This window comes from Solanum verrucosum, unplaced genomic scaffold, assembly GCF_900185275.1.
Source record: "Solanum verrucosum unplaced genomic scaffold, falcon-dt-bn FXZP01000277.1, whole genome shotgun sequence".
Taxonomy (NCBI): domain Eukaryota; kingdom Viridiplantae; phylum Streptophyta; class Magnoliopsida; order Solanales; family Solanaceae; genus Solanum; species Solanum verrucosum.
Genome location: NW_026019945.1, coordinates 1,452,738 through 1,478,344, shown reverse-complemented (window position 1 = coordinate 1,478,344; position 25,607 = coordinate 1,452,738). Strand labels below are relative to the sequence as shown.

At 35.4% G+C, this 25,607-nt stretch overlaps 5 protein-coding genes and 3 non-coding genes across 10 annotated transcripts; 4 read left to right on the top strand and 4 right to left on the bottom strand.

Moving 5' to 3' along the window:
* The first annotated feature begins 1,027 nt into the window (after positions 1–1,027).
* On the top strand, positions 1,028–4,626 carry LOC125840436 (uncharacterized). The gene is made up of 4 exons (XM_049519429.1): positions 1,028–1,760; positions 2,368–2,817; positions 3,563–3,875; positions 4,168–4,626. The coding sequence occupies exons 1-4, from the start codon at positions 1,344–1,346 to the stop codon at positions 4,305–4,307; spliced, it is 1,320 nt and encodes a 439-aa protein (XP_049375386.1). The 5' UTR covers positions 1,028–1,343; the 3' UTR covers positions 4,308–4,626.
* A 552-nt stretch (positions 4,627–5,178) lies between these two features.
* On the top strand, positions 5,179–10,672 carry LOC125807052 (EH domain-containing protein 1-like). Of its 2 annotated transcripts, none has more exons than XM_049486811.1 (16): positions 5,179–5,365; positions 5,458–5,537; positions 6,503–6,571; positions 6,669–6,726; positions 6,970–7,025; positions 7,110–7,149; positions 7,268–7,332; positions 7,663–7,776; positions 7,881–7,983; positions 8,079–8,128; positions 8,358–8,486; positions 8,591–8,842; positions 8,932–9,011; positions 9,506–9,632; positions 9,734–9,877; positions 10,267–10,672. In XM_049486811.1, exons 1-16 carry the CDS (start codon positions 5,281–5,283, stop codon positions 10,450–10,452), a joined length of 1,638 nt encoding a protein of 545 aa, XP_049342768.1. In that variant the 5' UTR covers positions 5,179–5,280; the 3' UTR covers positions 10,453–10,672. The 2 variants fall into 2 exon arrangements, with proteins under 2 accessions (XP_049342768.1, XP_049342776.1); XM_049486819.1 differs by having other exon boundaries at positions 5,274–5,365; positions 6,519–6,571.
* A 399-nt stretch (positions 10,673–11,071) lies between these two features.
* On the bottom strand, positions 11,072–11,161 carry LOC125809459 (small nucleolar RNA snoR114). Its single transcript, XR_007441798.1, has one exon. It is a non-coding gene; the product is annotated as a small nucleolar RNA snoR114 (small nucleolar RNA).
* A 1,742-nt stretch (positions 11,162–12,903) lies between these two features.
* Positions 12,904–14,422, top strand: LOC125840163 (upstream activation factor subunit spp27). Its single transcript, XM_049519131.1, has 2 exons — positions 12,904–13,094; positions 14,123–14,422. Exons 1-2 carry the CDS (start codon positions 12,921–12,923, stop codon positions 14,249–14,251), a joined length of 303 nt encoding a protein of 100 aa, XP_049375088.1. The 5' UTR covers positions 12,904–12,920; the 3' UTR covers positions 14,252–14,422.
* Positions 14,423–15,023: 601 nt separating this feature from the next.
* LOC125809467 (small nucleolar RNA snoR114) lies at positions 15,024–15,106 on the bottom strand. The gene has a single exon (XR_007441799.1). It is a non-coding gene; the product is annotated as a small nucleolar RNA snoR114 (small nucleolar RNA).
* Positions 15,107–15,110: 4 nt separating this feature from the next.
* On the bottom strand, positions 15,111–15,181 carry TRNAG-GCC (transfer RNA glycine (anticodon GCC)). The gene has a single exon. It is a non-coding gene; the product is annotated as a tRNA-Gly (tRNA).
* Positions 15,182–16,399: 1,218 nt separating this feature from the next.
* Positions 16,400–21,531, top strand: LOC125808160 (grpE protein homolog 2, mitochondrial). 2 transcript variants are annotated; one of them, XM_049487893.1, is made up of 6 exons: positions 16,400–16,691; positions 17,521–17,689; positions 17,779–17,969; positions 18,074–18,241; positions 20,721–20,849; positions 21,023–21,531. In XM_049487893.1, exons 1-6 carry the CDS (start codon positions 16,542–16,544, stop codon positions 21,101–21,103), a joined length of 888 nt encoding a protein of 295 aa, XP_049343850.1. In that variant the 5' UTR covers positions 16,400–16,541; the 3' UTR covers positions 21,104–21,531. The 2 variants fall into 2 exon arrangements, with proteins under 2 accessions (XP_049343850.1, XP_049343841.1); XM_049487884.1 differs by having other exon boundaries at positions 17,773–17,969.
* Positions 21,532–21,803: 272 nt separating this feature from the next.
* On the bottom strand, positions 21,804–24,900 carry LOC125808198 (thioredoxin-like protein HCF164, chloroplastic). Its single transcript, XM_049487924.1, has 4 exons — positions 24,613–24,900; positions 22,992–23,204; positions 22,609–22,712; positions 21,804–22,290 (listed from the first exon to the last, which is right to left on the bottom strand). Exons 1-4 carry the CDS (start codon positions 24,814–24,816, stop codon positions 22,008–22,010), a joined length of 804 nt encoding a protein of 267 aa, XP_049343881.1. The 5' UTR covers positions 24,817–24,900; the 3' UTR covers positions 21,804–22,007.
* Between the last annotated feature and the right edge of the window lie 707 nt (positions 24,901–25,607).

The following is a 25,607-nucleotide window of genomic DNA, read 5'->3' as shown; positions in this document are numbered from 1 at the left end:
TTTATTTATTTCCACGTCCCATAAAAAATGTAAACAACAATCTTATATATCTTTTATTTCGATTATTTTTATAGCTTGAACTTGTAACTTTTTAGTCACACGACCATAATTTTTATAGATAATAATTTGAATCAAAATAAATTCGAATACAATTATAAGAAGCTATCTTTTATATAGAATTATCGTCTATAGCAAGCCTATTAATAGATGAAAAATAAATAAATGAATGTAACAAAGGACGGTTTAAAACCTCTTGATAAATATTTGATAGGAAGTATTTATCATGAACTTCATACGATACAAATTCAAATAAAAAAAGGGAGAATTTTTAAATTCAAGATTTAAAATAATTTATAATTTTTATTATAACTATGACTATCTTCAATAAAATAGAATAGTAAGTGTTCATCTCGACAGAAAATTACACAAGTTATACGTAATTAAAATGTGTTTTTTATGTGTGTATATATATAGTAGAGGCATAATACATAAATATGCCCTTTAACTTGGCCTCATTTCACATTTATGCCCTCCAATTTTGGATGTACACAAGTAGACACTTAAATTTATATAAAATTGAACAAATAGACACAAACGTCCTATATGAAAATTTGTGTCCTACGTGTATTGTGACACGTAGAATTCGTATGCCTATTTATTCAATTTTATACAAGTTTAAGTGTCTATTTGTTCACACTCAAAGTTGAATGACATAAATGTAAAATGAAGCTAAATTAAAAGGTATATTAGTGTATTATACCTATAGTAAAGGTTGGAACTCTTTGATTTTTTAGAACATTTATTTTGAACCTTTTTAATAAATTCACTCCGTCACTGTCGTAAATAAGTCGAAATCCCCCAAACAAAACAACTAGTGCAAACATGATCTTTCATTTTAAGATTTCACGTTAGTTTCCATATCTATGGAGTACTATGTATTTTTTCACATCAACATTACCCCACCCACATGTATATAAACCTTTCTCTTCCAATAATCAATCTCCATTAAACCTCACCAGACCCACAAATCCCGGTGCTCTACAATAATCTCTCTCCAATTTCATCAAATAAAAAATATTTTTTCTGCAATTTCATCAAACACCCAGAAAAAAAATTCAAATCTTTCTTCATTTTCATCAAATACCCTGTAAAAAGATTTAAGCTTTTTTCAATTTCATCAAACACCCCACAAAAAAAAATTAAAAAAAATTAATCTTTCTCCATTTTTATCAAACACCCAGAAAAAAGATTGAAACTTTCTCCCTTTTCATCAAATACCCAGAAAAAAGATTTGAACTTTCTGCAATTTCATCAAAAACCCAGAAAAAATTTGATCTTTTTCAATGGGGGATGAAAGCCAAAGCCAAAGCCAATCTTTACTGAACAAGAAGAGTATATTATATGCACGTAGTAAATCACATGCTTACGATGAATTGTGTGTTTTTAGGAGATGGTTGAAGTGGATGTGTGTGGATCAATCTGATACATTATCTACTGTTCTGTCTTGGTTTGTCTTTATAATATTTGCAATTGTTGTTCCATGTTTGTCCCATTTTCTATTGGCTTGTGCAGATTGTGATGCTAATCATGATAGACCTTATGACAATGTTGTTCAGTTGTCTCTTAGTGGTGTTGCTGCTCTGTCTTTTATTTGTCTTACTAGGTTTGTGAAGAAATTTGGGCTTCGTAGGTTCTTGTTTCTTGATAAGCTTTGTGATGAAAGTGAGACTGTTAGAAAATGCTATATGGAAGAGCTCAATGTGAGTTTATCTCTTTCTTTATTGTCTTTTTGGTTTCCCATATTTTTGTGTATATAAAGTAGAATCCCTTTTAATTCTTCATGTGTTTGTCTCTTTTATATTATATTATGAATCTCGTTAGTGAAAATCTTTGTTCCTTTTTATATTTTGAATCTTGTTAGTGAAAATCCTGGTTCTGTCACGGGTGGTATGGTTTCAAGTCCGATTAGGATTCATGTAGTGTAAGGCTCATTAAGGAGGAAAGTATTGAACTCGAAACCTCTGGTTAAGTCTGATGAGATTATATTATCCATCACAATGTTTGGTGGTTCTTTGTTTGCTCAATATCAGTCAAAATTAGCTGACTTGTTTGTGTAAATTTGATTTATCTTTTTGTTTGTTTGTTACACTCTATATTATTGCTGTAATTACTATCTTTTTATTTTCTGAATATTGTTCAGATTTTGAGAATCAGATTATGAATATCTTTTTTTGGATCTTTTTACAAAGAAATGTCATGATATGTTCATCACAAGTTGGTTTCTATGTTGAAATTGGTAATTAGTGTGGAAATGTATATTGAACTGCGTGATGTAATGTAACGATAATCCTTTTTTTCGATATGCAGAGATCGTTGAAGATCCTATTCATATTTGTCCTGCCATGTTTCGCTGCTGAAAGCGTATATAAAATTTGGTGGTACAGTTCAGGTGGAACTCAAATCCCCTTTTTAGGCAATGTCATTGTGAGTGACATTGTCGCGTGCCTTCTAGAGCTGAGCTCATGGCTTTACAGGACGACTGTGTTCTTCCTAGTGTGTGTCCTTTTTCGCTTGATTTGTTACCTTCAGATTCTCCGATTGAGAGATTTTGCTCAGATATTCCACATTGATTCTGATGTTGAGACAGTGTTGAGAGAGCACCTTAGAATCAGGAGGCACTTGCGGATCATTAGCCATAGGTACCGTAGATTTATCTTGTTGGCATTGGTATTTGTCACAGCAAGTCAATTTGCGTCCCTTCTCATGACTACGCGATCAACTGCTGATCTTCATATCTACAAGAGTGGTGAACTCGCGGTATGGTTTCTCATCAGCTATCTTATTTGTCAAATATAATCTTGTGCTTCGTTTTTAAAAATTGTTTCAACGAAATCCCTTGCATTTCTTTGCTTGAATGCCTCTTTAGTGAACTAAGTCAACAAATTGGATTTACTTACACTGTCATTGATCACTTATTCTTTTGATAGTATGCCATAATTTATGCAATACTTCACTGTCCAGGCATTTCCAACAAGAGACAATCATACTAAAATTATAACAAATTACGATTTTTAATCCTAGACGAATACTCTCTTGTGTGGGATGTTGCACAGTTTGTAATATTGATGAAGTGACAAAATAATGAGATTTCAAGGGTAATGTCTAGGGACAGTTGGGATATGATCTAGCAATGGCACTGCAGAGCCAATTTTAAGCTTGCAGTGCTATAATCAACCGGCAAATGACACTGTTGAGCCAGATTTTGGTTATGAAGCGTTAGAATCTCCCTATTAGCCTAACGGAAGTTCAAGTGCTTCAAATTCTCTCTTTACTATGTCCTTATAGTTAACCGAAATATGAAATTAAGAAGATGGCTTATATTTAGTTTAGTAAGAGTAAAACTTACTGTTATTGTTATTTCTTAAAGTTAAATTCGGAAAGACATGTTTGTTCAGGAAAGCTACAATTCGTCAACACTCTTTTTGCCTATCTTTTCCTGGATCATCTTTTAAATGCTTGTACTCCTCTGACTAGACGTAAACGTCTTCTTCTTGATATGCAGCTATGCTCTCTGAGCCTTCTTGCCGGGCTGTTGATACTGTTGAGAGGTGCAGTCAGAATTACCCATAAGGCACAAGCTGTTACATGCTTGGCGGCTAAGTGGCACGTGTGTGCAACAGTTGACTCTTTTGAAGCAGTTGAGGGTGAAACTCCTCCAATATCTCAAATAGCCAGCAACCAAGTTTTCCCTGTCACTTCCGAAGGGTCATCTGATGCTGATGATGTTGGAGATGAGGAAGATGAGTTCGACAACACAAAATTTGTCCACTCATATGCATATAGCACAATTTCATTCCAGAAAAGGCAGGCACTAGGTATACTGGTTTCACTAGTTTCTTTTTTATCCCCAGTGTTTTCAAAAGCAAAAAGAGCAACGAGGGTACGCAGGACTTGAAAGCTAAAAACAAGTGGTGAAACGTACACCTCTTCGATATGATGTGTGCGATATGTGAGGTTAAAGACCATCTACATATGATGGTCAGACTCTTCCAAAATGCTATGTTGCTCAGACTTTTAGCCTATATTGCTCGGACTCTTAAAAAATGCTACCAAGACTTTATTACGTGTATTGTTCGGATCGACTAACTATAGTTTTTGCTTTTACAGTGACATATTTTGAGCATAACAGAGCAGGAATTACTCTATATGGCTTTATGCTGGATAGATCCTATCTTCACACTATTTTTGGTATGGAACTAGCTCTGGTCCTCTGGTTGCTTGGAAAAACTGTTGCTTCCATTGCTTGAATCATTGGGTATTGAATTGTTACGTTCCTCAGACTCTCCAAAAATGATGTGTCAGACCCTTCAAAAACATACTACTTTAGAGGATTCGACACGCATCCTACGACATTTTCGAAGAGTTTGATCAACTTTTGGTTGAATTGAGAAGGTTTCTGTTATTGCTTGTGCTATTGTTTAGAGTGTAACATATTACATATTCAATCAGAAATTAAGATGCTTGTGTGGAATATGAGGGTGAATATGTATAGAGCTATTTTATTTATTCAATTTTGTATTATATTATACTGGATCTATAAGAGGTAAAATGATGTTATTTACTTGTTATTTTTCCTGCTCCTGTTTATTATCATGATCTTAATTTTTCTTTTTGGCGTTTTTTTAATCTAATATCGAAAAGAGCTTTACTTATATACACCTGACAATGAAAGGGATACAACATACACACAAGTAAGGTTTGAAAAATATAGAATTGAAAAAGAAATAACGGAAGTGAAGAAAGTATGACAAAGTATTCTGAAGATAAAAAAAGAACAATAACTACCATAAAATTATGTGATAACTGAAATGAAAAAGGATAATAAATACTCCTCTACTTTCATTCACTAGTTAAGTTTGTCTATCGTTATACCATATGACTATTTCTAACCCCGCTGTCAAGAAATTTATCATACACACCTCATTTTTAACAGCTTTCCAGCGTGACATTTTAAAATCCTACGTGGCCTGACATTTCGATGAGATGGATATCACGTGACATGCCACCTCAGCACCAGAGGAGAGAGAGTATACAGTATATTTCCAAAAAGGGGATGACCAAGTAAAATTACAACAGTTATAAATGGCTTGTGGCTTGATGGCCCAATGGGCTTTTGCTGTGTAAACTGCACTTTGAGTACTAATTAAGTGATCTGTGTTTATAGTTAAGCAAATAAGGTAGATCTTGCAGGAATTTGAAGAAGAAGAAATCATTTGACAAATGGAGTTTGATACAAATCCCATTAATCGATGTTCAAAAGAACACGAGAAGATCTATCAACAATGGTTCAATTTTGCTGATTCTGGTAAAAAATTTTTGATCCTTTTTAGTGTTTTTGTTCAAAATAAAAGCAAAAAGAAATGATTTTTGAATAATGGGGTTGTTAATTTGATACAGATGGAGATGGACGTCTCACTGGTGGAGATGCCACCAAGTTCTTTGCCATGTCCAATTTGCCTCGACCAGAACTCAAGCAGGTTCATTTCTATCTTTTCATGTTTGTCAATGCTTGAACAGTTAGAAATTAATTGAGTACAAAACTTTGAATTTCTTTTAATTTGATTATTTGATGTCCAGTACTGCTATCATTTTCAATCTTGAATAGTAGTATTTTTACAATGGTAGTGTTTAGACAAGCTTACCCGCACCTCTACTATTCCATCTGGTAATTTGCGACCAGTGTCGGAACCATGAATTGAAATAAGGGGGATTCAACAACTTATATATATATATATATATGTGAAATTCATTTTTTTTCTAGTTACATAGTATAATTGAACCTTCTTGCACCCTTCTGTTCCCCCCTTGCTTACTATCCATCACTAGCAGATATGGGGTAACTTTGTCTAACAAGGTTTAGACAGATGGTAAGGAAATCACGTAGCATTTCTGTTAGGATTTGAACGTATTCAATCTTTCCATATTTTTCATAGAAGAAGTATGTTGAAGGCCTTATTCATCTTTTGGTATTTGTATATGAGGATAATTTATCAACTAGTGAGCTTCTAGGTACTCATGTAGTAAAGATAATTTTCAGTTCTTCTTCGAATCAGTTCAAGTACTATCCATAGTAGCTATAGTTGAAAGCTGATAGACAGAGCTGATTTTTGTGTATTGTTGTTTCCAATTCATGAACAGTTTAAGCACTTAGACTTGTGTGGTGCTGATAAATTTCTTCTGAAGTAGGATGCTGGATAGAAAATGCTTACCATTCTATTATGTGATTCTTAAGGCCTGTGGTTCATTGGATGTGTATATGTACAGACCTTATATTAGTAGCCTGTGCTGAAACAAATTGACCTCTTTCAACAATTTTCCTTATTGATTAAAACAAAATCTGATTGACCTCTTAAATTTGTGGTTTCCTCCCAGTTTTGACAATTCATTGTCCACTGCTTAAAATTGTTTCAACAATTAGTTTCATTTCTCTTCTTTTCCTAAGGTGTGGGCAATTGCAGATTCCAAACGACAAGGGTTTCTCAGTTTTAGAGATTTTGTTGTTGGAATGCAGGTACTACTTTTTTCCATGCTCTCATTTCAGTTTTTCTTTTGAGTGTTAATTCTAATCCATCTGAAAAAGAGATCTTTCCTTGCTTTTCGTTATGTAGTTGGTCGCTTTGGCGCAAGCTGGCCATGCAGTAACCAGTGATCTTTTAAATGCTGATGGTAACTTGCATAGTTTCAAGTTTTTTTATTTTATAATGTGTTCTAGTTATGTTTTTATTCACTCGTTGACGAAATCTAGCAGATTAAGTGATTTGTTGTCCTGACAGTTTTCTGTGTTGAAATGAATTTGTGAATAATTCCAAGAAAAAATTTAAATGATTCCTACTCCTGCCTTGTATGACTTTCTATAACCTACAACATTCTTCTCATATACTGATTTTATGCATGTGAAATCCATTGCAGTTGACTTTGAAAATTTGCCACCTCCTGCGATGGAAGGTCTGGATGTTCTTCTTGCTGTAAGTGTGCTAGATTCACCTTCTACCTTATTTTTCATTTAACACTGAACTGTTACCTTATTTATATTAGTATTTTTAAAACAGAAGAAGAAGCTGATGCCTAAAAGCGAACAGGATCAGAATGGTAATATACCTCATTACATACAAGTAGTTATTCTATTTTTACTTTCCTTATATTCTTGGAGCGTGGAGAAAGGAGGTAGATGGTATGGTTGGATCTAACTTATTGATTGGAGAAGCAGGCAGTGCTCCTGTCCCGGCTGCACCAACAACTAGTTGGTTTTCATCGTCAAAATCTTCAAAGAAGGTATGTCCTTTTTGTCAAAACTTGCATTTTTCAGATGACTGAACTCCATTCTAAGTGTTATATATGCTATACAACCTCCACAAGCTCCAGTAACATGCTCAGATTCTGCATGTGGTGTTTCTCTATCGAACTAAGTTGTCAACAAGTATTTTTGTCCTTGTCCATCAGTATGCAGTTGTTTGATTATACTTACTAGAATATTGGTTGAAATTATTGCATGGGATTTTCCTATCCCCAAATTTCTCAAGCACACCCTACAACAGTTTACGGCATGCTAATGCTTAATTCTGTGTTTGCTCCTGATACTTGGCTCCTGTCATCTACCTGCAGATCTCTTTAACCTCCGTCACATCAATAGTTGATGGACTGAAGAAGTTGTACATCCAAAAACTAAAGCCGCTAGAAGTCGCATATCACTTTAATGATTTTGTCTCTCCTTTGTTGGTAGGTGGTGCATTTCCCTTCAGTTATGCTTCCTTTATATTGGTAGGGGAATATATTGATAAATAAACAGCTGAGGTGCTATGGATATGTGCTGTGCATAACAGACGAATAGTGATTTTGATGCCAAGCCGATGGTGATGCTTTTGGGTCAATACTCCACTGGCAAAACAACATTCATTAAACATTTACTCAAAATGAGTTATCCAGGTTAGCTAAAACTCATTTTTTCTTGTGTAAGTGTCTTGTTCATGTATTCAAAAGGCTCTTGTTTACATTTTTGCATCCCGTATGGCTGTCTATAGGTGCTCACATTGGACCAGAGCCTACAACAGACAGATTTGTAGTTGTCATGGTATGTTCCATTTCTTTACTCTTACTAACCACTACGGTATATTATTCTCTCTTTGTTACAGTCTACCATATATGTTTCTATTTACCATGTTAAGGAGCTCACTGTTCTGATGTTTTTTTCGCGATAGTTTCACCAATGCGATACATGCTTGCTAATACTTTTCTCAAAACTTGCTGCATGTTGAATCCTTTGTTAGATTGGTGTTCACTTTTGACTGTTTGTTATACAGAATGGGCCTGATGAAAGAAGTATTCCAGGAAACACAATTGCTGTTCAAGCAGATATGCCATTTAGCGGTCTGACAACTTTTGGAACTGCGTTTTTGTCAAAGTTTGAGTGTTCTCAAATGGCGCATCCTGTGAGTTATTGATCAATTTACTTATCAAAAAAGCCTTTAACAAAACTATGAACACTTTCAACTCCTTTTTACCCTGAACTTTTCCTCTCTCATGTTAAAAAAAGTTGTTGGAGCATTTTACATTGGTGGACACGCCTGGAGTTTTATCTGGGGAAAAGCAGAGAACACAAAGGAGCTATGACTTTACTGGTGTGACTTCCTGGTTTGCTGCCAAGTGCGATCTCATCCTTCTATTGTTTGATCCTCACAAGCTTGATATAAGTGATGAATTCAAACGTGTCATTGCTTCTCTTCGAGGCCATGATGATAAGATACGTGTGGTTCTGAACAAAGCTGACCAAGTTGATACTCAACAAGTAACGCAATTTTCTTTCCATCATTTACGTTTTCCACCTCTTTCTAGACTATGCTACAAGGTAAATTCATCAGTTGGTTTCAATTGCAGCTTATGAGGGTTTATGGAGCATTAATGTGGTCTTTGGGGAAAGTTCTAAATACTCCTGAGGTCGCTCGCGTCTACATTGGGTATGATCTTTACATTTTTCCAGTTAGTCCAATACTTGATTTAAATGGGTTTAGCCAACTAAATGTAATTGGGTTGCACCTAAGCGATAGTATGAGGAAGAGAAAAGCTTTGTGCCTGATGGATTCAGAACATGGTGAACTCTTTCTCAATGTTGATAAACTTTTTGTAAATTGTAATGGATACCAAGTCTAGATCAACCACTGGGATGTTTAGGACTCAAAAGTATACACCTTATGGGACGTCACATTTGATCACTAGATGCTATCTTGTGTTTAAGACAATTTCCCACCCCATTCCATCGCTCCTCTCTCTAATGCTCAAGTCAGATGTAATATTGTCACTAGAAAGTAAATATCTAATATGCATGTTCATTTCAGATAATGTTTTCAAGTCCTTATGATGATGATTCAGTTTAGATATCGTATACCTAAAACTTCATTTTCCTTTTTAGAGTTTTACATTTTTCTTTAACTCTGGTGTTTCGCTTGCATAGATCATTTAATGACAAACCAATGAGAGAAGCTGCAGCAGGGCCACTTGGGAAAGAACTTTTTGAAAAGGAGCAAGATGATCTCCTTACAGACTTGAAAAACATACCTAAGAAGGCTTGTGATCGTCGTGTAAATCCACAATCTTAACTTTGAATTTTTTATTGCTAGTATACTCTACTCAAGCTATACTTTTGAAACAAGGATTGAGAAGCATGTTTTATCTTGTACAGATCAATGAATTTGTAAAACGTGCTAGAGCTGCCAAGATACATGCTTACATAATCAGTCATCTCAGAAAAGAGATGCCTGCTATGATAGGCAAAGCCAAGACTCAACAGAGACTCATCGATGAATTGGAAAACGAATTTGGAAAGGTATCACTCTCTCATTACCACACTTACATATGCACTAAACTGTCATGTACATGCCCGCTCCATCTATGTATATACTCCCTTTGTTTTAATTTGTTTTTCTTACTTTTCTTTTTTGTTCGTTTAAAATAAAATGACTCTTTCCTTATCTTTTTCTTTTTGGCAACTCTTTAATTTCAACTTTCCACCTGACATGTTTAAGACTACAAGATTAGAAGAAATTTTGGTGCCTTCTACATATCTTTAGCTTAAGATCACAAGATTCAAAAGTATTCTTTACTTTCTTAAACTCCGTGCCAAGTAAAAACCAGACAAACAAATTGAAACGGAGGGAGTAATTTCTATTATTTGAGCACTAGTCTTGTGTGTTAATGCCCAACTCATCCAAACAGGTTCAAAGGGAATTCCATCTGCCTGCTGGAGATTTTCCAAATGTCGAACACTTCAGGGAAGTTCTCGGTGGTTATAGCTTTGATAGATTCGAGAAGTTGAAGCCAAAGATGATACAAGATGTTGACGATATGCTTGGTTATGACATCCCTGAACTTCTCAAGAATTTCAGGAATCCTTATGACTAATTGCGGCCTAGAGCTGGTAGAATTTGAAGTTTATTACTGCCTGAATTTGGTTTGTTATATCTTGTAACCTTATTCCTTTTTGGTCTCTCTCATTGAGAATTTCTACATTCAATTTTGGGTTCAACGAGGACTAATGAACACATACTATCAGCTGGCAATTATGGTGGCACATATAAACATATTTTCTTCAGAATTTTGAATACATGAAGATCTTTATTTCTATGTTAGCATGGTTCAATATAAAAACCAAAGATAAAAATGTGCAATAATTAATTATGATTATGTGATGTTAGGGTATATAAAAACACTTGTCATATATTCATTGAACGGTGCAAACACCACCAGTATGAAGTGGACTCATAATGTAAAGATTTGGAACTCAACAACAACATACCAGTGTAATCTCACAAACGAGTCTAGAATGGATATGATGTATGCCGTCTTTATCTCTACCTTTACGAGGGGTAAATATATTGCTTTTAGAAGATGCTAAACTCAATTCATTTAAATTTAAGATTAAAACGTGCATTAATAAGTTTTTAGTTACTAGTAGACATTAAAAAGAAAAGTATTAGTAAGTTTTTTTAAAATTAATAAAAAAAATTAAAAAAAAACTTGAGAGCTCAGATGCGCTATTGAATCGTCTTAGAATCAGACAATTGCGGAGACCCAAATCACCGCATAAGACGCATATATCTCCTCACGGCTCAAATGCACCAGCCAGGAATCGAACTTGGGTCTGTATCGTGGCAGGGTATTATTCTGCTACTAGACCACTGGTGCTCCTTGTGGTCTTCTTAGGTTATCTAATTAAAGTATACTATTAATAAATCGACAACTACATCTTGTTTCAATTGAAAACATGATAAAATGTTTCTATGTGATACTTTCAATTCAAATTTTTGAAAAAAAAATTCCATGTGTGTTCTCAAACGTCTATTAGATAGACATAAAATATGTAATCTCTTTTAATCATGCATATCAACATCAATTGGACAAGCATGATGTTTTACGTCCTTTTTTTATATAACAATGATGTCCTATCCAGCTTGCTTGCACGCATCTTGTTTCCAAGGAATACCTGCCACCTCCCATTAGAAATAAGTATCAAATAACTCTGTCTACCAAGGCTAGAACAGATGACAAGAAATGACCTAGAGTTTTTCTCTGTTGAGAATTGAACCTGAGACCTCATGGTGCTCAAATCATATCATTAATATTTTTATCTACGGTTATTTGAAGGATGCGATTGTACCAACATTAACACACTAAATTCTATTAGAACTTTAAAACTAGGTGTGTTTGGACGATTGTACTACCATGATCGATAACCTCCGGAAAGTCCCCGTATTGTATCTATATAAAAGTAAAGGTAAGATATACGGATACCCACCCTTCTCAAATTCAACTTATGGAATCTCACTCGATATATTATTGAGTTGTTATTTGTATAAAAAAAAAAAATCAAAATTCTAATAAAAAAATATCTAATCAATTTATAACAAATGGTATTTAGGCAAATAAATTGTATTAAGCCAACTAGTAGTACTTATACGGCCAAGCTCCTTGCAGAGGAAATAAAAAGAAGCTGAAAAAGGAATTGGCAGAACGGCGAGCACCAAATTGTTGCTCCCAAATTCCATTGCTGACGAGTGCGAGGCCTGTGCCCTCTTTCTCCTTGTTATGGTTCTTCTATTACTGCAACACTGACTTTGTCCCAATTTTCCTACTTTGCGGTTTTTCAGTAGAGAGTTTTTTTTTTTGTTGAACTCTATGTGTTTGATGAAATGCCTCTTACAAATTGTAGTGTTCAATTATGCTTGTGCGTTTCATTTTTAAGCTCTCCAACAGTAGTTCTAAGTAAAGATTTGATTTTGCTTTTTCCAATATACCTGAAAAGTGACACCTTTTCATGGTCTGAGCATGAATGATCCTGTGGTGTTAGGATTTTGAGTTTATGGGTTTTAGATTCTAGAAAATATAGCTTAATGGATTCTTGATAACCTATTTATATATATTAAGTGCCTGTTTGGCTAGGGATTATTCACTTTTGTCCGGGATTTTATCCTGGATAACTGTTTTGACATAGAATTGTTACAATTTTTCAGAATTTGAAAAACCCAAACAAGTTATTTTCACAATTCCCGCTTCGAATCACTCACAGAAATTCTAAAACAATTCCAATTTGTATTCATGCTACCCATTTCAACTTGAAAAACACATACTACTTTTTTATGAATTTCACAATTTTTACGTCCAAACGCCCACTTAATTAGATTTTAAAAATAAATACAGGTCTACACCAGAGCTATTGTGTTGTGCCTAAGCTGTAGACAGGCTTGTTGCTCTGCCTGGTTATGCTCAGTTTATTGTGTTGGAGGAAAGCTAGAATCTTTTGATATCCAGCGGGGACGAGAATCTAATGGGAAGATTTTTTTCTCCTTGCAGGGGAGCAAGAAGCTAACAAAATGCTGCCACAGCGGATGAAAAAGGTTATGACAGACAACCCAAAAAAGTTAGCCAATTTGATTGACCTTGTAAATCTCCCTTCAACACTTAGAGAGTTCATGGGTCAGTCACAGACCTCCCGCTTGGGTTGTTTTAAACGTGTCTGGTCTTACATCAAAGAGAACAATCTCCAGGTACCTATATTAGCCTCTGTATTATTATGGTTTCTGGTCGCAGAACCATATGTCCGTATTTACTCCGTTTCAAAGACAACCCCTTCCATATCTGGGATATCTTTAGCTGTGCTTTTAAGCCCATTTTATTAAACCACATTAATGAGTAAACAAGGATAAACTTGAAAGGGGTTTATCATGGTTGATGGATCTTCCATCCCATTTTATATTGCAAGTATTTGACTTATTTGGAAGTTTAAGATGTTATTTGAATTATATATTACATTATTAAAAAAGGAAGAAAGTAATAAAGTAATTGTTGAGAAGTTGGTTTGATAGAGAAATCATTGAGATCAAAGTTTAAAGTTTTAGTGTAATGAATTTGAATTCTTTTGTTCTGAAAGTTAAACGGAATGATGCCTTTTTGGACGTCTTAAAATGGAATGGTTCCATAAAACTTAGGAGTTAGAACAAGTAGCTTTTCGCATTAGTGATATTAATTAGTAAATGATATTCTAATTGTAAAGAATCTGCTTCTTTAACCTCTGGCATGGTTTTCTTGTAAACGATGTTCTGATTTTTTTTAAAATATAGAGTGAGGACATGGATATACAGCACTTAAGTCTAGCATAGAACCAGGAGGCTGCTTAAACTTTATAGCTAAGCAAACAACATAAGACTAATGGGTATATATGTTTCACTGCGTCTGTAACTGTGGATGTAACTCCAACATGTATAGGTGAACCGTTGGATCACTGCTCGGCATGGTTTATTTCTATTTCTCACATCCGTTAAATTATTCCTTTTATGAAGCAATTTGTTTCCCTATGCACAGAGGAAATAATTGTTGATTTCTCCCTTCATTTAGTTCACTCAATCCTTCTCGTGTTCTCATATGATTTATACACATTTTAACTAGGCTGTGAGAAGCTGTTATAGATATTTTCTCTAGTTGTTATGTTTCTTCAAATATTACACTCGATCGGTTTTTGACAGAACTGCAATGATTTTAGCTTTATCATGACTTCTCTGTGATGTTCTGCTTTTAGGATCCGAACAACAAGAACTTGGTTAATTGCGATGAAAAGTTGAAGAGTGTCTTGTTGGGTAAGCCCCAGGTTGAGCTGACTGAACTACCAACGCTGATCAAGTTGCACTTCCCCAAGCAACCAAGATGATTGAGTTTATTGTAGTGTTTAATCCAAGTGCTTAATCTTCGAACACTATATAGACTCCACAGATTTTATGAAGAGTTAGGCTGATTATGTATCCTGGTGAAATGACTTGTCTTACTAGTTACTAGTCAAAGTTCTACAAGCAGAAGCTCTAGAGTTTTGCGTTTTGCCATATTTTACTTTCGTATTTGGAAGATGCTACCCTTGACTGTAGTGGATGTTCTTTTTCTAAATTATAAATACTGTACTTCTCTACTTTCACGAGATAGGAGTAAGGTCTGAGTTCACTCCATCACCTTTAGACCCCACTTGTGGGATTGCACTGGTTATGTTGTTGTATAGAAGTATATGCACTTCACATAGTAGAGCTTCAAAGTACTAACTTCTACTTTTTTGTGTCGGATACTTACCTTTTGAGTTGTGGGTCAATCAAAGACAACCTATGTACCTTACAAAGGTAGGAATAAGGTCCGCATACATCTTACCTTCTTGGACTCCATTTGTGAAATTACACGAGTTTGTTGTTGTTGCAATTTTTCCTTTAACAAAATTTCCCTAGAGAAGAAGTGAGTACAAATAAACATTTGACAAATGCTTGCTTGCACCTAGTGTTTTTATCTAATCGAACTAATTGATTATGATTATGTGATTCGTAGAGGTATACACGTGAACTATGTAGTTGTCACCCAAAGTGAAAATTAAATTATCCTTGGAATACAAACATATATGAACTAGAATGACACAAAAATATAAGTAAGAAAAAATTAAAAATTAAGAGCTCAGATGCGCTATTTAATCATCTAATCAGACAATTGCGGAGACCCTAATCACCGCATAATGCAAATTTCTTCACAGCTCAAAGTGCACCAGCCGGGAATCGAACCCGGGTCTGTACCGTGGCAGGGTACTATTCTACCACTAGACCACTGGTGCTTCATGTTGTTAGAGTTTACCATGAAGTTACATTATACAACTTGTTTCATTTTTAGTTAGACATTTGGACATTATTTGGTTGAAGTTTGAAAAAATAGCATTTAGAGTTGAATTTGTGTTTAGACCTCCATTTTATTTGAAACAATCTCCAAATATTAGATTTAATAGTTTTAAGAAAGTATATCTATTTCTAGTACTTGCTCAATGTGAAATTATATAATTTCAACGTGAATGTCATGATTCATTTGTAATGATGTTACACATTGTATTGAGGCAGGGTGGATGGAATGAAAGTTTGTACTTGATGTCTTGTGTGATAAGAATGTTACCATGCCTCAAAGACAAGTTATATAAAGTGTTCGTCAGAATAGCTATATCGTATTAAAATGAGTGTTTTTCGCTCAAGAACTCACCTGTCTAGTAGATGTAGGGAGTAGAAATAAGGATGTTGACATATTAAAAGAGATATGATAAAAAATGAAGGTATTCGATACAATGTGGGAGTAACTTTCATGGTAGACAAGATAAGGAAGGCAAGACTGAGATGATCAAGCATGTTAGGAGAAAATGAAGAGGTGCAAGAAGTTGACTTAAGTGAATATGAGAGAGGTAGACGTAGTTCGATAAAGTACTGGAGCGAGTTGATTAAATAGGCCATGATGCTTTGACAACTTATCGAGGACATGACCCTAGATTAAAAAATATGGTGTTCAAGGATTACACTAGAAGGCTACGTAATCGAGCGTGTTTTCCTTTTAAGTTTTATTAGTATCAGTTTCCTACTCTCTCTTATTCTTCGAATTTAGTAATACCTATTGTTTTTCTTTGCTTAAGTAATTAGTATATTATTTGTTGTTGTGATTGTTCTCTTTATTTTTACTTAACATACTTGTCATTTGATATGCTTTACTCAAGATCAGGACTATCGGAAGCAATCTATCTACTATTTTAAGATAAAAATAAGACTACGTATACATGATCTGTCATAAATCCACCTTAAGACACACCACCTTCTTCCCATATTTCCATTATAAAATTACACTAAATTTATTGTTGTTACGAGTAATTATGTCCAAAAAAGAGATCCAATATTATTTTGTGATCATTGATTATAACTTACTGTAGTAATAATCTATAAGGTTCTACAACTTTGGGGTTACATTTGATTTTTATTATTTGTTTGGCTGCAAAATTTAATTCAAGACTATTTTTGTTTTGTGTTCCAAATAAAATTTCCTTTTTTCTTTTCCACTTGTCTCTCTCTCTCTCCTAAAACCCTTCTCTGTTTCATTGTTCCACCGCCATCCCTAAAATTTACAATCTCACTGCAATTTTCATAGCAAAAACCCTAAATTCAGCTATGGTGTTGAGTAGAATCTCATCTCGGTTCTCAAGGAATGTGTTGACACAGTGCCGCAACTCGCTGCTCCTTTATTATCGACAGAATCAACAGCACCATGTGCCCATACTTTCATCTCAGTTTCATTCAATTCGCAATATAAGAGAAAAGGTTCAATCTTTGTGCTTCCCCAATACTCTTTTCAGTTCTTCCCCTTTTTTTGTGGATTAGGGTTTTGCTGGGGTTTAAGAAGAAATTGTAATTTAGCTGTGCAATAGGATTCTGTTTGGACCCAGAACTTGATGTTACTTTTAACTTCAGTTTTATATATTGAAGTCTCTACTTTTAAATGGGTTGTTGCCAAAATTTGATCTTGGGAAGATTTTGGATTTGCTGTGTTTGAGTCATTAGCAACATTTGGAACCCTCAGATATAGTTTAGTAGAAGGAGGAGATAAGTTAAAACTTGTAGGACTCCAAAAAGTGTAGATAACCATTTTGCCTTAGCTTAATTTTCGTGTACAGCAGGCTTCTGTTTGGACCATAATTTGATGTTATTTTTAACTTCAGTTTTATCTTGTATAGTCTGTACTTTTTAATGGCTTGCTCCCAAAATTTTAATCTTGGGAAGGTTTGATTCATTAGCAACACCGGGAAGTTTCACATTTAGTTTAGTAGAAGTAGGAAAGGAGTTGAGATTTGTTTGGAATTCAAACAGTGTAGATATAACCGTTTTGCCTTGTCTAATCTGCAGTATGTAATTGTATATTTTTGGCTCTCGAATGAACTGAAACTGCAGGGCAAGACTTATATGCAGGGTAAAATGATTCGTAATTTTGAAAAAACAAAAAAGATTCCTAATTGCTTCATTTCATTGTAAGTAGCCAAGTTTGTGAAAAACAATGATAATATGCTCGTCTTGTAAAACGATGCATGGGCAGTGGTTTGATATACATTCTCGAGCTTCATTGCTGATTCTGCTGACTGTGTTTATGGGTTAGGTGTCTCTAGTACCTGAATCCGCCTTGCAACGGTTTGGAATCTCATCATCTGCGTCCCCCCAACCTGATGAAAAAGAAACATCTCAGTCCCAAGGTGGAGGAGGAAGCGGAGCAGAGAAAGCTTCAGCTTCTGCTGATTCTAACGTTCAGGATGAGAAGAAAGAATCAGGTTGCGATATGCTTTCCAGTTTAACATGACTGAAAATGCCATAAGCAGAAGATGTACTAAACAGCATGTTTTTTCTTGTTCTGATTCAGATTTGGATTTGGAGGACCTTTCCAGGGATGACCTGGTGAAATGTGTGATTGAGAAGGAAGAACTCCTAAAGATGAAACATGAGGAGTTTCAGAAAATGCAGGATAAGGTTCTTCGAACTTATGCAGAGATGGAGAATGTCATGGAGAGAACTAGACGAGAAGCAGAAAATACTAAGAAGTTTGCCATTCAGGTTAGTATTTGTAAGCGCAGGCTATGCTACATAAGCAAGATTAATTTTCGGTAGTCTAAATTGCCCATCTATTTCTCTCATCTTTTATACTAATAATGCTGCAGAATTTTGTGAAAGCCCTTCTAGATGTTTCTGATAATCTGGGCAGGGCTTCTTCCGTTGTAAAAGAGAGCTTTTCCAAAATTGATGTATCTAAAGACACAACTGGTGCCGTGCCACTTCTGAAGACACTTCTGGAAGGTGTTGAAATGACTGATAAACAGCTGGCAGAGGTACACTCTTACCCTGTAAATATATTGTACCACATCTCTCATGTTTTTTACCATGGATTATGGAAAACAAGTATCTAGCACTTCAACTTGTCTGTGCCCTCTTGGGCAAATAAGAGGGCGGGGGAATTGAACGCAAGAAGTAAAATTAGGTTATCATGTTTTCTCTTTGTCTGGTTATGACGTGAAAGAGCAGGGAGATCAAAATTCAGCTTTCTAGGATGGAAGATTCACTTTCTATTAGTATGCGCTTTTTTCAATCATACGTAATAATTAGAGATTAATCATTAGTACTCTATGTAAGAGAAATAAACAAATGAATGTCTCGTGGTTGATCCTTTTGATTTGTTGGGAGAACAGAAACAAAATTAATCAAATTTATAGGCTTTCCAAATCCCTTCACAAAAATACAAGTCTTAACAAAAATATAAAGAACTTCTGGAAAACATCAAACCTTGTTCAAGTGTAGCTACAATTAAGTCACAATTCCAACTAGTTCGTGTTTGCTTAAATAAAAGGGAAGTCTATCAACTAAAGGCTACAGGCACCAGGTGGACAAAGTTACCTGAACTCTGGTATCTGTTGTTGGTGGGAGGTGGCAGGTATCCCGTGGAATTAATCGAGGTACGCAAAAACTGGCCTGGACACCACGGTCATAAAAAAAAGACAATTAAAAAGCTAAATCAATCAAGTACAGGTTCTTTTAATCTCACACACCCCAACACAAGTATTCATATCTAAAATGAATTGAATGAACTTTGACAGATATTTTACCCGATACAAAAGTAACACCAACTGAGTCTTAGTCCCAACTAGAGTTCCTTTGCAAAAAAATAAATTGTCTTAATCCCAATGCTTGAATAGCGCCCGATGCATTGCATTATGTTCTTTTGCTATATCCACGTTAATTTGAGAGGATATAGGTCTATATTCTTTCCTTTTATCACTTCCAATAATCACACTGTTGCACATATTTAAGGCGCACTTAAGACACGGTGGAATCATCTCAGATGACATTCACTTATTTTATCCTTCCTGTTGCCATTTGCATCCTCTGTTGAGTATGTCTCGTTTACCTTCTACTTATCATGAGAACCGTAGTCTTGAGTGCTTTTCAGTAATTCTAACTTTCATTGACTTCCTCACTCGTTTCTTCAGTTAACACAAAATCATCTGCAAATAGCATGCACTATGGAACCTTGTCTTGTATTCTATTGGTTAACTTATATTATATTAGGGTCAAGTATGTGACACATTATTAACTCAAGTTTGGTAACGTGTCTAGAGAAGTTTGAAAAGTTAAAAATAGGTCAAAATATGCTAAGACAATCAACTTTGAAGAATTCTTTATTTCAAAAAGAAAGGAGGATGGGTTTTGGAACATGAAGGCGAAGTCTCTCAGTTTTGTTGTGAGCACAAAGCAACCCACTTAAAAAGAACTCCCCTTTATGTTGGGGAAGCTGTCCGACAACGATTATTGTTAAAATTAAATTTACATATTTTTTGATAACCGAGAAATCCGCCCTTTTGACCCGCCCTTTGGACCAATCACAACCTTCTAAACTCGGTGGATAATGGTCCCGCCCCTCTACCCTTCTCCACTTAAATACCGGGCTTCGCTTTGCATGGTGTGGGGCTTGAACCTGTGACCTAAGCCACAAATCCTCCACCTTTTGCCACTTGAGCTAGGCCTTGGGGGCTTAAATTTACATATTTAAAACATTGAATTACTATGAATCACAAGTTTTTTTATAATATGAAATATTTTGACAATTGTCAGAGATATCACATTCAAAGGATTATTTGACTCTCCATATAGTAAATATGTCATATAGGATCCGACAACTGGTGTATATATAGAATAGTATTAAAATTGCTGGATGGCGACAAGATTTGCCAGCTTTGTATGCCGCACTAAGATATAAAGTAGGTCAGTGTAAATGACATGAAGTGTGTACTCTAAGCTACTCAAGTGTAGTGTGAATCCTATCCCCCAACCTAAGGTCTGAATGGGGCCCGGTAATCATGCCACTATATTCACCAACCTAAGCTAGCTATTTCATAAATATACTCTTAGGCTGATGCCACAGCTGGCTTCTGAAATAAATATAAGACGCAAAAACAGGCTTGCGATATTCGCATGCAGCTGCGGTAAATGAGTTGCAAGAAAAAGATCTTGGACACTGAAAAATCTCAGTAGTAGGTTTGCTAGTTGCTCCAGTTACAAGTTCACATTGAAGGTTTAATAAATAGGAACATACCTCTGGGAAATGATAGTAGCCATTAGCTTTTGGCTATTGACCATCGTCCATCTGCCTAGAGTACTTTCTGTCCTATTTCAAACTTCAATGTTGTTTTCATGCTCTACTTGTTGAGGTCCAGGGGGTATTGTAAATGTTCTTTTGCACTATGTTATGGATCTTTAATCCTTATTGCATGTAGGTTCTCCTTTAGATCTAAGATGCTTCTTTTGGCTTTTCAGGTATTCAAAAAATTTGGTGTTGAAAAAATTGATCCTACAAATGAAGAATTTGACCCAAATAAGCATAATGCAGTATTTCAAGTACCTGATCCTGAAAAGGCTCCCGGAATGATTGCTGTTTGTCTTAAGGTATTGTTTAGTATTTTCTTTTCAATTACAAGTAATTTGATTGTTCTTTTGCATAGTCCTGAAGCAACATCATAGAAGCATTTGCGGTCTTTACACGACTCAAATATAATATAAATGCCTCGCATTAGAATTCAAATGAATAGCAGACAATTTAATTGCACTTCTGTTTGCAGCCAGGGTACTCCTTGCATGGCCGAATTATCCGACCTGCTGAAGTTGGTGTGACAGTAGCCGTGGAGGGTACAGGGAATTGATCAAACTACCAACTCCCAAATTGGTGGCTCACTAATGTTTTAGAGCGCATGCAGTTCTAAAAATCAGAACATTTTGATCTTAGGCGATTTGAGCTCTACATTCTCTTTCAGGGAAGGTGTTCATTGTGCAGATGTTAAAGCTATAGGTTCAATGCTCTTTTTTGCCCTTTATTTAGAGTTGTGTTAAAATCAAAACAATCAGAACCCTCTGATTCATAAGGCTATTCTTATTGTGGGTAGACACTTCCCCTCTCCACTTCCTTACCAATACGCAAGTGTTGTTATATGTTTTGTACTTTTAAGTGAGGATTGAACTTATTCTGCTTGAGAGACAGATCGCTTTGGTCATTGCTAAACCGTATCTCTGAGTGAAAGAAGTCGGTATTATTTTTTCAGCTACAGTGAAAATAAAGAACATACTTTCAGTATCTGATTTTAGTATTTCATAGCCAACTTCATGTATTTTTTGGCTGTGTGGATATTGGTGCTTTTTTCTTTCTTCTTTTCGTCTGTATAGATGGGGGAACATTTGCTAGCTGATTGTTTTTTTTACAGAAATATGTTTCAATACGATATTCAGACTTCGAAGCAAGATCCTCAGCCGACTTGACCCCACCGCGCAAGGAAAATGAACATCATTGTGGAGAGCAGTTTCTATATCGGCAACAATGAATATTAGAACACACAGTAAACTAACCTGTGGAATTAGCTATAAAGAAGAGGGTCACTTGTGCAATACATTATGGCAGTCTGCATATTCATATATACAACGAAGTGTGCGAAAATAGTGCCAAACTTACAGACTAGCAAGTGGTATTTGTCACTCCTTGCTCAATTTCAAATGCAAGTCTTGCAAGAATTGATGATAGTTTGTTTGGGTAATATATCTGGGTGCGTATGAGCTCTAACCATGACTTCTCGGATCAGAAATTTGATGGACCTTGCGCGATTCAGCACTTGTATATTGTCCCACAGCGCGAGAATAAGGTATTGATTCTTTTCCTTTTGCAAGGGCATCTACATTCTCAAGCAAATACTGTTTTGGAAGACGGCCAACAACATTACCTTCCTCGTTTCCATCTTTATCCAGGAATGCAAAATGGGGGATACCCTCAACTCCAAACTCATCAAGCTCTTGTTCCCACTTCGTGTTATCCACATTCAACATAACAAAATTCACGCGGTCCCTGCATTAACAGTATGAACCTTAACAACAACAACAACATACCCAGTGTGATCTCACAAACGGGGTTGGGGAAGGTGAGATATACACAAACTGTTCCCGATAGACAAGAGCATGAACCTTCTTAACAGAACTGTTCATGGACTTGTGCTATGCATATTGCTAACTCTTAACACATGCTTCAAAGAGAAACTCAAACATGCACATACTATTGAAGAAATGGAAATTTCTCTCTGAAAAGAAAAACTAAAAGACAGCTCTATTATATTGATTGGAAAAAGTGTAGGTTATCAGTAATCAATAACAAAAAAAAGAGATTTACTTGTACTGCTGTTCAACTTTATAGACATCTGGAGCTAATTCTCGACAAACTTCACACCAATCGGCATAGAATTCTACAACAGTAGGCTTTCCATTGGAAAGAGCCTGCATGGGATGAGATCAAAAAGAAAATGTAAGAAAGAAGCTACAGTTGAAACGACTCAATAGAGAAAGTACGTATCTGTGATTTAGAGGAAAGGAATATAAAAGAAAACTACAGGTAGGCTTAGATTTGCTTAGGGTAGGGTGTGTTATCATATTTTTAAAGAAATAAACAAAGCCTTGTGTTGTGTCAACTAAAAGTAGATTGAAGCAAAGGAGATAACAAATGAACGCAACAAAACAAATAATCATAGGAAATGATGGTCAAGCTTGTACACTAACCTCTTCATATGGCAGTGCTGCAGCCGTGATATCCTTCAAAGAAACACCTAAATCTAGCCTTGGAGAAGAGAAAAGTCCTAGTGCTGCAAGGACAGACACTAGTGCTACCCGCCGATTAAAGTCTCTGGTTGGATATTCAGGGCCAGTAGAGGGAGGAGAGACTTCAGCTTTACTACTCTCATTGCCAGCACCTGGTTCTATTGACGACTTCTCCTGTACAATACACATTTAGCTGAACCATCAGATTCTAGTCAAAATATTACACCAGACATGAATAATATCCAAGGGATTATTATCAGAATGGGTCAGTGTGCATTGAGAAAGCTGTAATGCCATCAAAATTGTATATATATCAACTTGAAGATTATATTGCACCACTAGCTATACTTTCTATGTAAATGCATCACCTCACCAGCGAAACCTCAAACATTGCAAAGTTGATATTAATGAATTTAGTTTCTTTGTTAATACTATTTCTTTTTCTATGCAACATATTATACCAGAGCTTTCACATATAAATAGGTATGTTGGAAATTATTAACACTATATTTCCTTTTCATTAAGTAATAAGTCAATTAACAACTTTCAAGTTTATTTTATTCGGGGAGAGGTGACTTCCCAAGGACATGACCCTAGATAGGAGGATATGGATGTCGAAGATTAGGGTAAAAGGTTAATAGGTAGTCGAGCGTTGTCTAGATTCCCTAATCATTAATATTGTTATTACTCTCCTACTATCTTGTTCTTTGATTTTACTATTACCTGATATTTTTCTTTGTTTTCGGTTATCCTTTACTTGATCCGAGGGTCTATCCAAAACAACCTATGTACCTTCATAAGGTAGAGATAAGGTTGCATACACAACGCCCTTTCCAGACCACACGTGTGGAACTACACCGGGTATGTTGTTGCTTTTTGTTAAGTAACTTACTATATTTTCATAACCACGGAGTCTGGACCAAAACAACCTATGTACCTTCAGAAGGTAGAGATAAGGTTGCATACACACGGCCCTCCCCAAACCCCACTAATGGAACTACACCGGGTATGTTGTTGCTTTTTTGTAAGTAACTTACGATATTTTCATAACCGTGGAGTCTGGACCAACTTGAGTGCATCTCGACTAATTCCATAGGATACTCGCTACCTCTCACTAATCACGGTGTTTCGCCAACTTGGACACACCTCGACTAATTCCTGGGATATGTGCTAACTCTCACTAGCACAAGTAGCATAACTTTCTCCACCCCACCAAGGCTTAGATAGGTGGAAAGAAATCATCAAATGATATTTGAACCTAAGACCTCAGGATTATCAACCCTCTTCATTAGCCACTACGCCACATCCTGAGACTAATTAACAACACTCCATTTTCTTTTTAAGTAGGTCAATTAACGACACTATCACTAACTACTTCCCTCAACATGGGAATTTGACCCAAAAGGTCCTTTAAGTAAAGGGTTGCTCAATTTCCTCCATCTTCAATCACACTAAAACAAAAATACCCTTTTCAAAAGTTCACAAAACTGCACACTTTTTAGTTTTTACTCCACTGCTAACCCACCCAAATAAACCTTAACGGATATCAACAAAAACAACAAAGAAAGTGAAAAGACTAAACCTTTACTGCAGATTCAGACGGGTCAGAGTTTGGTTGGCAGCAATCCCCTGTTTTGGGCTCTGTTTGGCAGTATATTCTTTGATACTTTCGAAGATTGTTCAGCTGATAATTGAAAGGTTTCACAGAGTGCAAAGTTTGATTAGGTCGAAAATGAAAGGGCTTCGGTCTATGTAGTCCAATAGAACTAGAAGCCACTTTAGCCATGGCGAAAAAAACTTTTTTTTACCTTCACTGATTTGAGAAAATGGCGAAAATCTTGGGAGCTAGTGGACATAGATGCTTGCTTGTTTTTGTAGATTTTTCAGTACTGGTTTTGACCATTTAAAACGGCACCGTATTCGTTTACTATCTATTAATATTGGATTTTTCGTGAAACGGATTTAGATTTTAAAGGGATAGGTCTGAAAAATATCTCAACTTTGGTCGAATTTGATGTTGCGATACTAAACTTTCATGAGGACCTATTACCTCCCTAGACTATTTAATATCATATTTTAAACATATATATTTGCCCACGTGGACATAAAAAAAATGCAAAATTATAAATAGTAATGTGTCCACGTGGGCACATATATACCTTAGTTCAGGGGTAAAAAAATATGGTATTAAATAGTTTAGGGAGATAATAGGTCCTTATGAAAGTTTAGTATCGCAACAACAAATTCGATCAAAATTGGGATATTTTTCAGACTCTTATCCCTATTTTAAACTTTACAAGTTTAGAAATGATCGATTTTGACTTTAGAGGATTAGTAATGAATTTAAATGGGTTTAAAATTTTATTATTCATACATTTATAAAGGTGCTCTAGCGAGTCATTTCATTTTTGTGACTAAAATTTAACTTTATTAAACAAGCAAGAAACGTTCTTTCTATTCATATTAGTCGAGACTAACTAGAAGAAACAACTTATACTAGAAATGTTTTGGACCAAAACAAAATTATTGGATTCAATCCAACTAGTATGTTTTATTGTGTTAGGTTACATTGATGAA

What these genes read in the sequence shown, in the direction of transcription:
- LOC125808198 (XM_049487924.1), bottom strand. Translation starts at nt 24,816, where the DNA reads ATGGCTAAAGTGGCTTCTAGTTCTATTGGACTACATAGACCGAAGCCC. An exon ending in CGTCTGAATCTGCAGTAAAG is followed by an intron (nt 23,205 to 24,612) that starts GTTTAGTCTTTT and finishes TGTATTGTACAG; the next exon opens with GAGAAGTCGTCAATAGAACC. An exon ending in AAAGTTGAACAGCAGTACAA is followed by an intron (nt 22,291 to 22,608) that starts GTAAATCTCTTT and finishes CTGTTAATGCAG; the next exon opens with GGACCGCGTGAATTTTGTTA.
- LOC125808160 (XM_049487884.1), top strand. Translation starts at nt 16,542, where the DNA reads ATGGTGTTGAGTAGAATCTCATCTCGGTTCTCAAGGAATGTGTTGACA. An exon ending in GGATGAGAAGAAAGAATCAG is followed by an intron (nt 17,690 to 17,772) that starts GTTGCGATATGC and finishes TTTCTTGTTCTG; the next exon opens with ATTCAGATTTGGATTTGGAG. An exon ending in CTGATAAACAGCTGGCAGAG is followed by an intron (nt 18,242 to 20,720) that starts GTACACTCTTAC and finishes TTGGCTTTTCAG; the next exon opens with GTATTCAAAAAATTTGGTGT.
- LOC125807052 (XM_049486811.1), top strand. Translation starts at nt 5,281, where the DNA reads ATGGAGTTTGATACAAATCCCATTAATCGATGTTCAAAAGAACACGAG. An exon ending in GTTCAATTTTGCTGATTCTG is followed by an intron (nt 5,366 to 5,457) that starts GTAAAAAATTTT and finishes AATTTGATACAG; the next exon opens with ATGGAGATGGACGTCTCACT. An exon ending in ATTTTGTTGTTGGAATGCAG is followed by an intron (nt 6,572 to 6,668) that starts GTACTACTTTTT and finishes TTCGTTATGTAG; the next exon opens with TTGGTCGCTTTGGCGCAAGC.
- LOC125840436 (XM_049519429.1), top strand. Translation starts at nt 1,344, where the DNA reads ATGGGGGATGAAAGCCAAAGCCAAAGCCAATCTTTACTGAACAAGAAG. An exon ending in GCTATATGGAAGAGCTCAAT is followed by an intron (nt 1,761 to 2,367) that starts GTGAGTTTATCT and finishes TTCGATATGCAG; the next exon opens with AGATCGTTGAAGATCCTATT. An exon ending in ACAAGAGTGGTGAACTCGCG is followed by an intron (nt 2,818 to 3,562) that starts GTATGGTTTCTC and finishes CTTGATATGCAG; the next exon opens with CTATGCTCTCTGAGCCTTCT.
- LOC125840163 (XM_049519131.1), top strand. Translation starts at nt 12,921, where the DNA reads ATGCTGCCACAGCGGATGAAAAAGGTTATGACAGACAACCCAAAAAAG. An exon ending in TCAAAGAGAACAATCTCCAG is followed by an intron (nt 13,095 to 14,122) that starts GTACCTATATTA and finishes TTCTGCTTTTAG; the next exon opens with GATCCGAACAACAAGAACTT.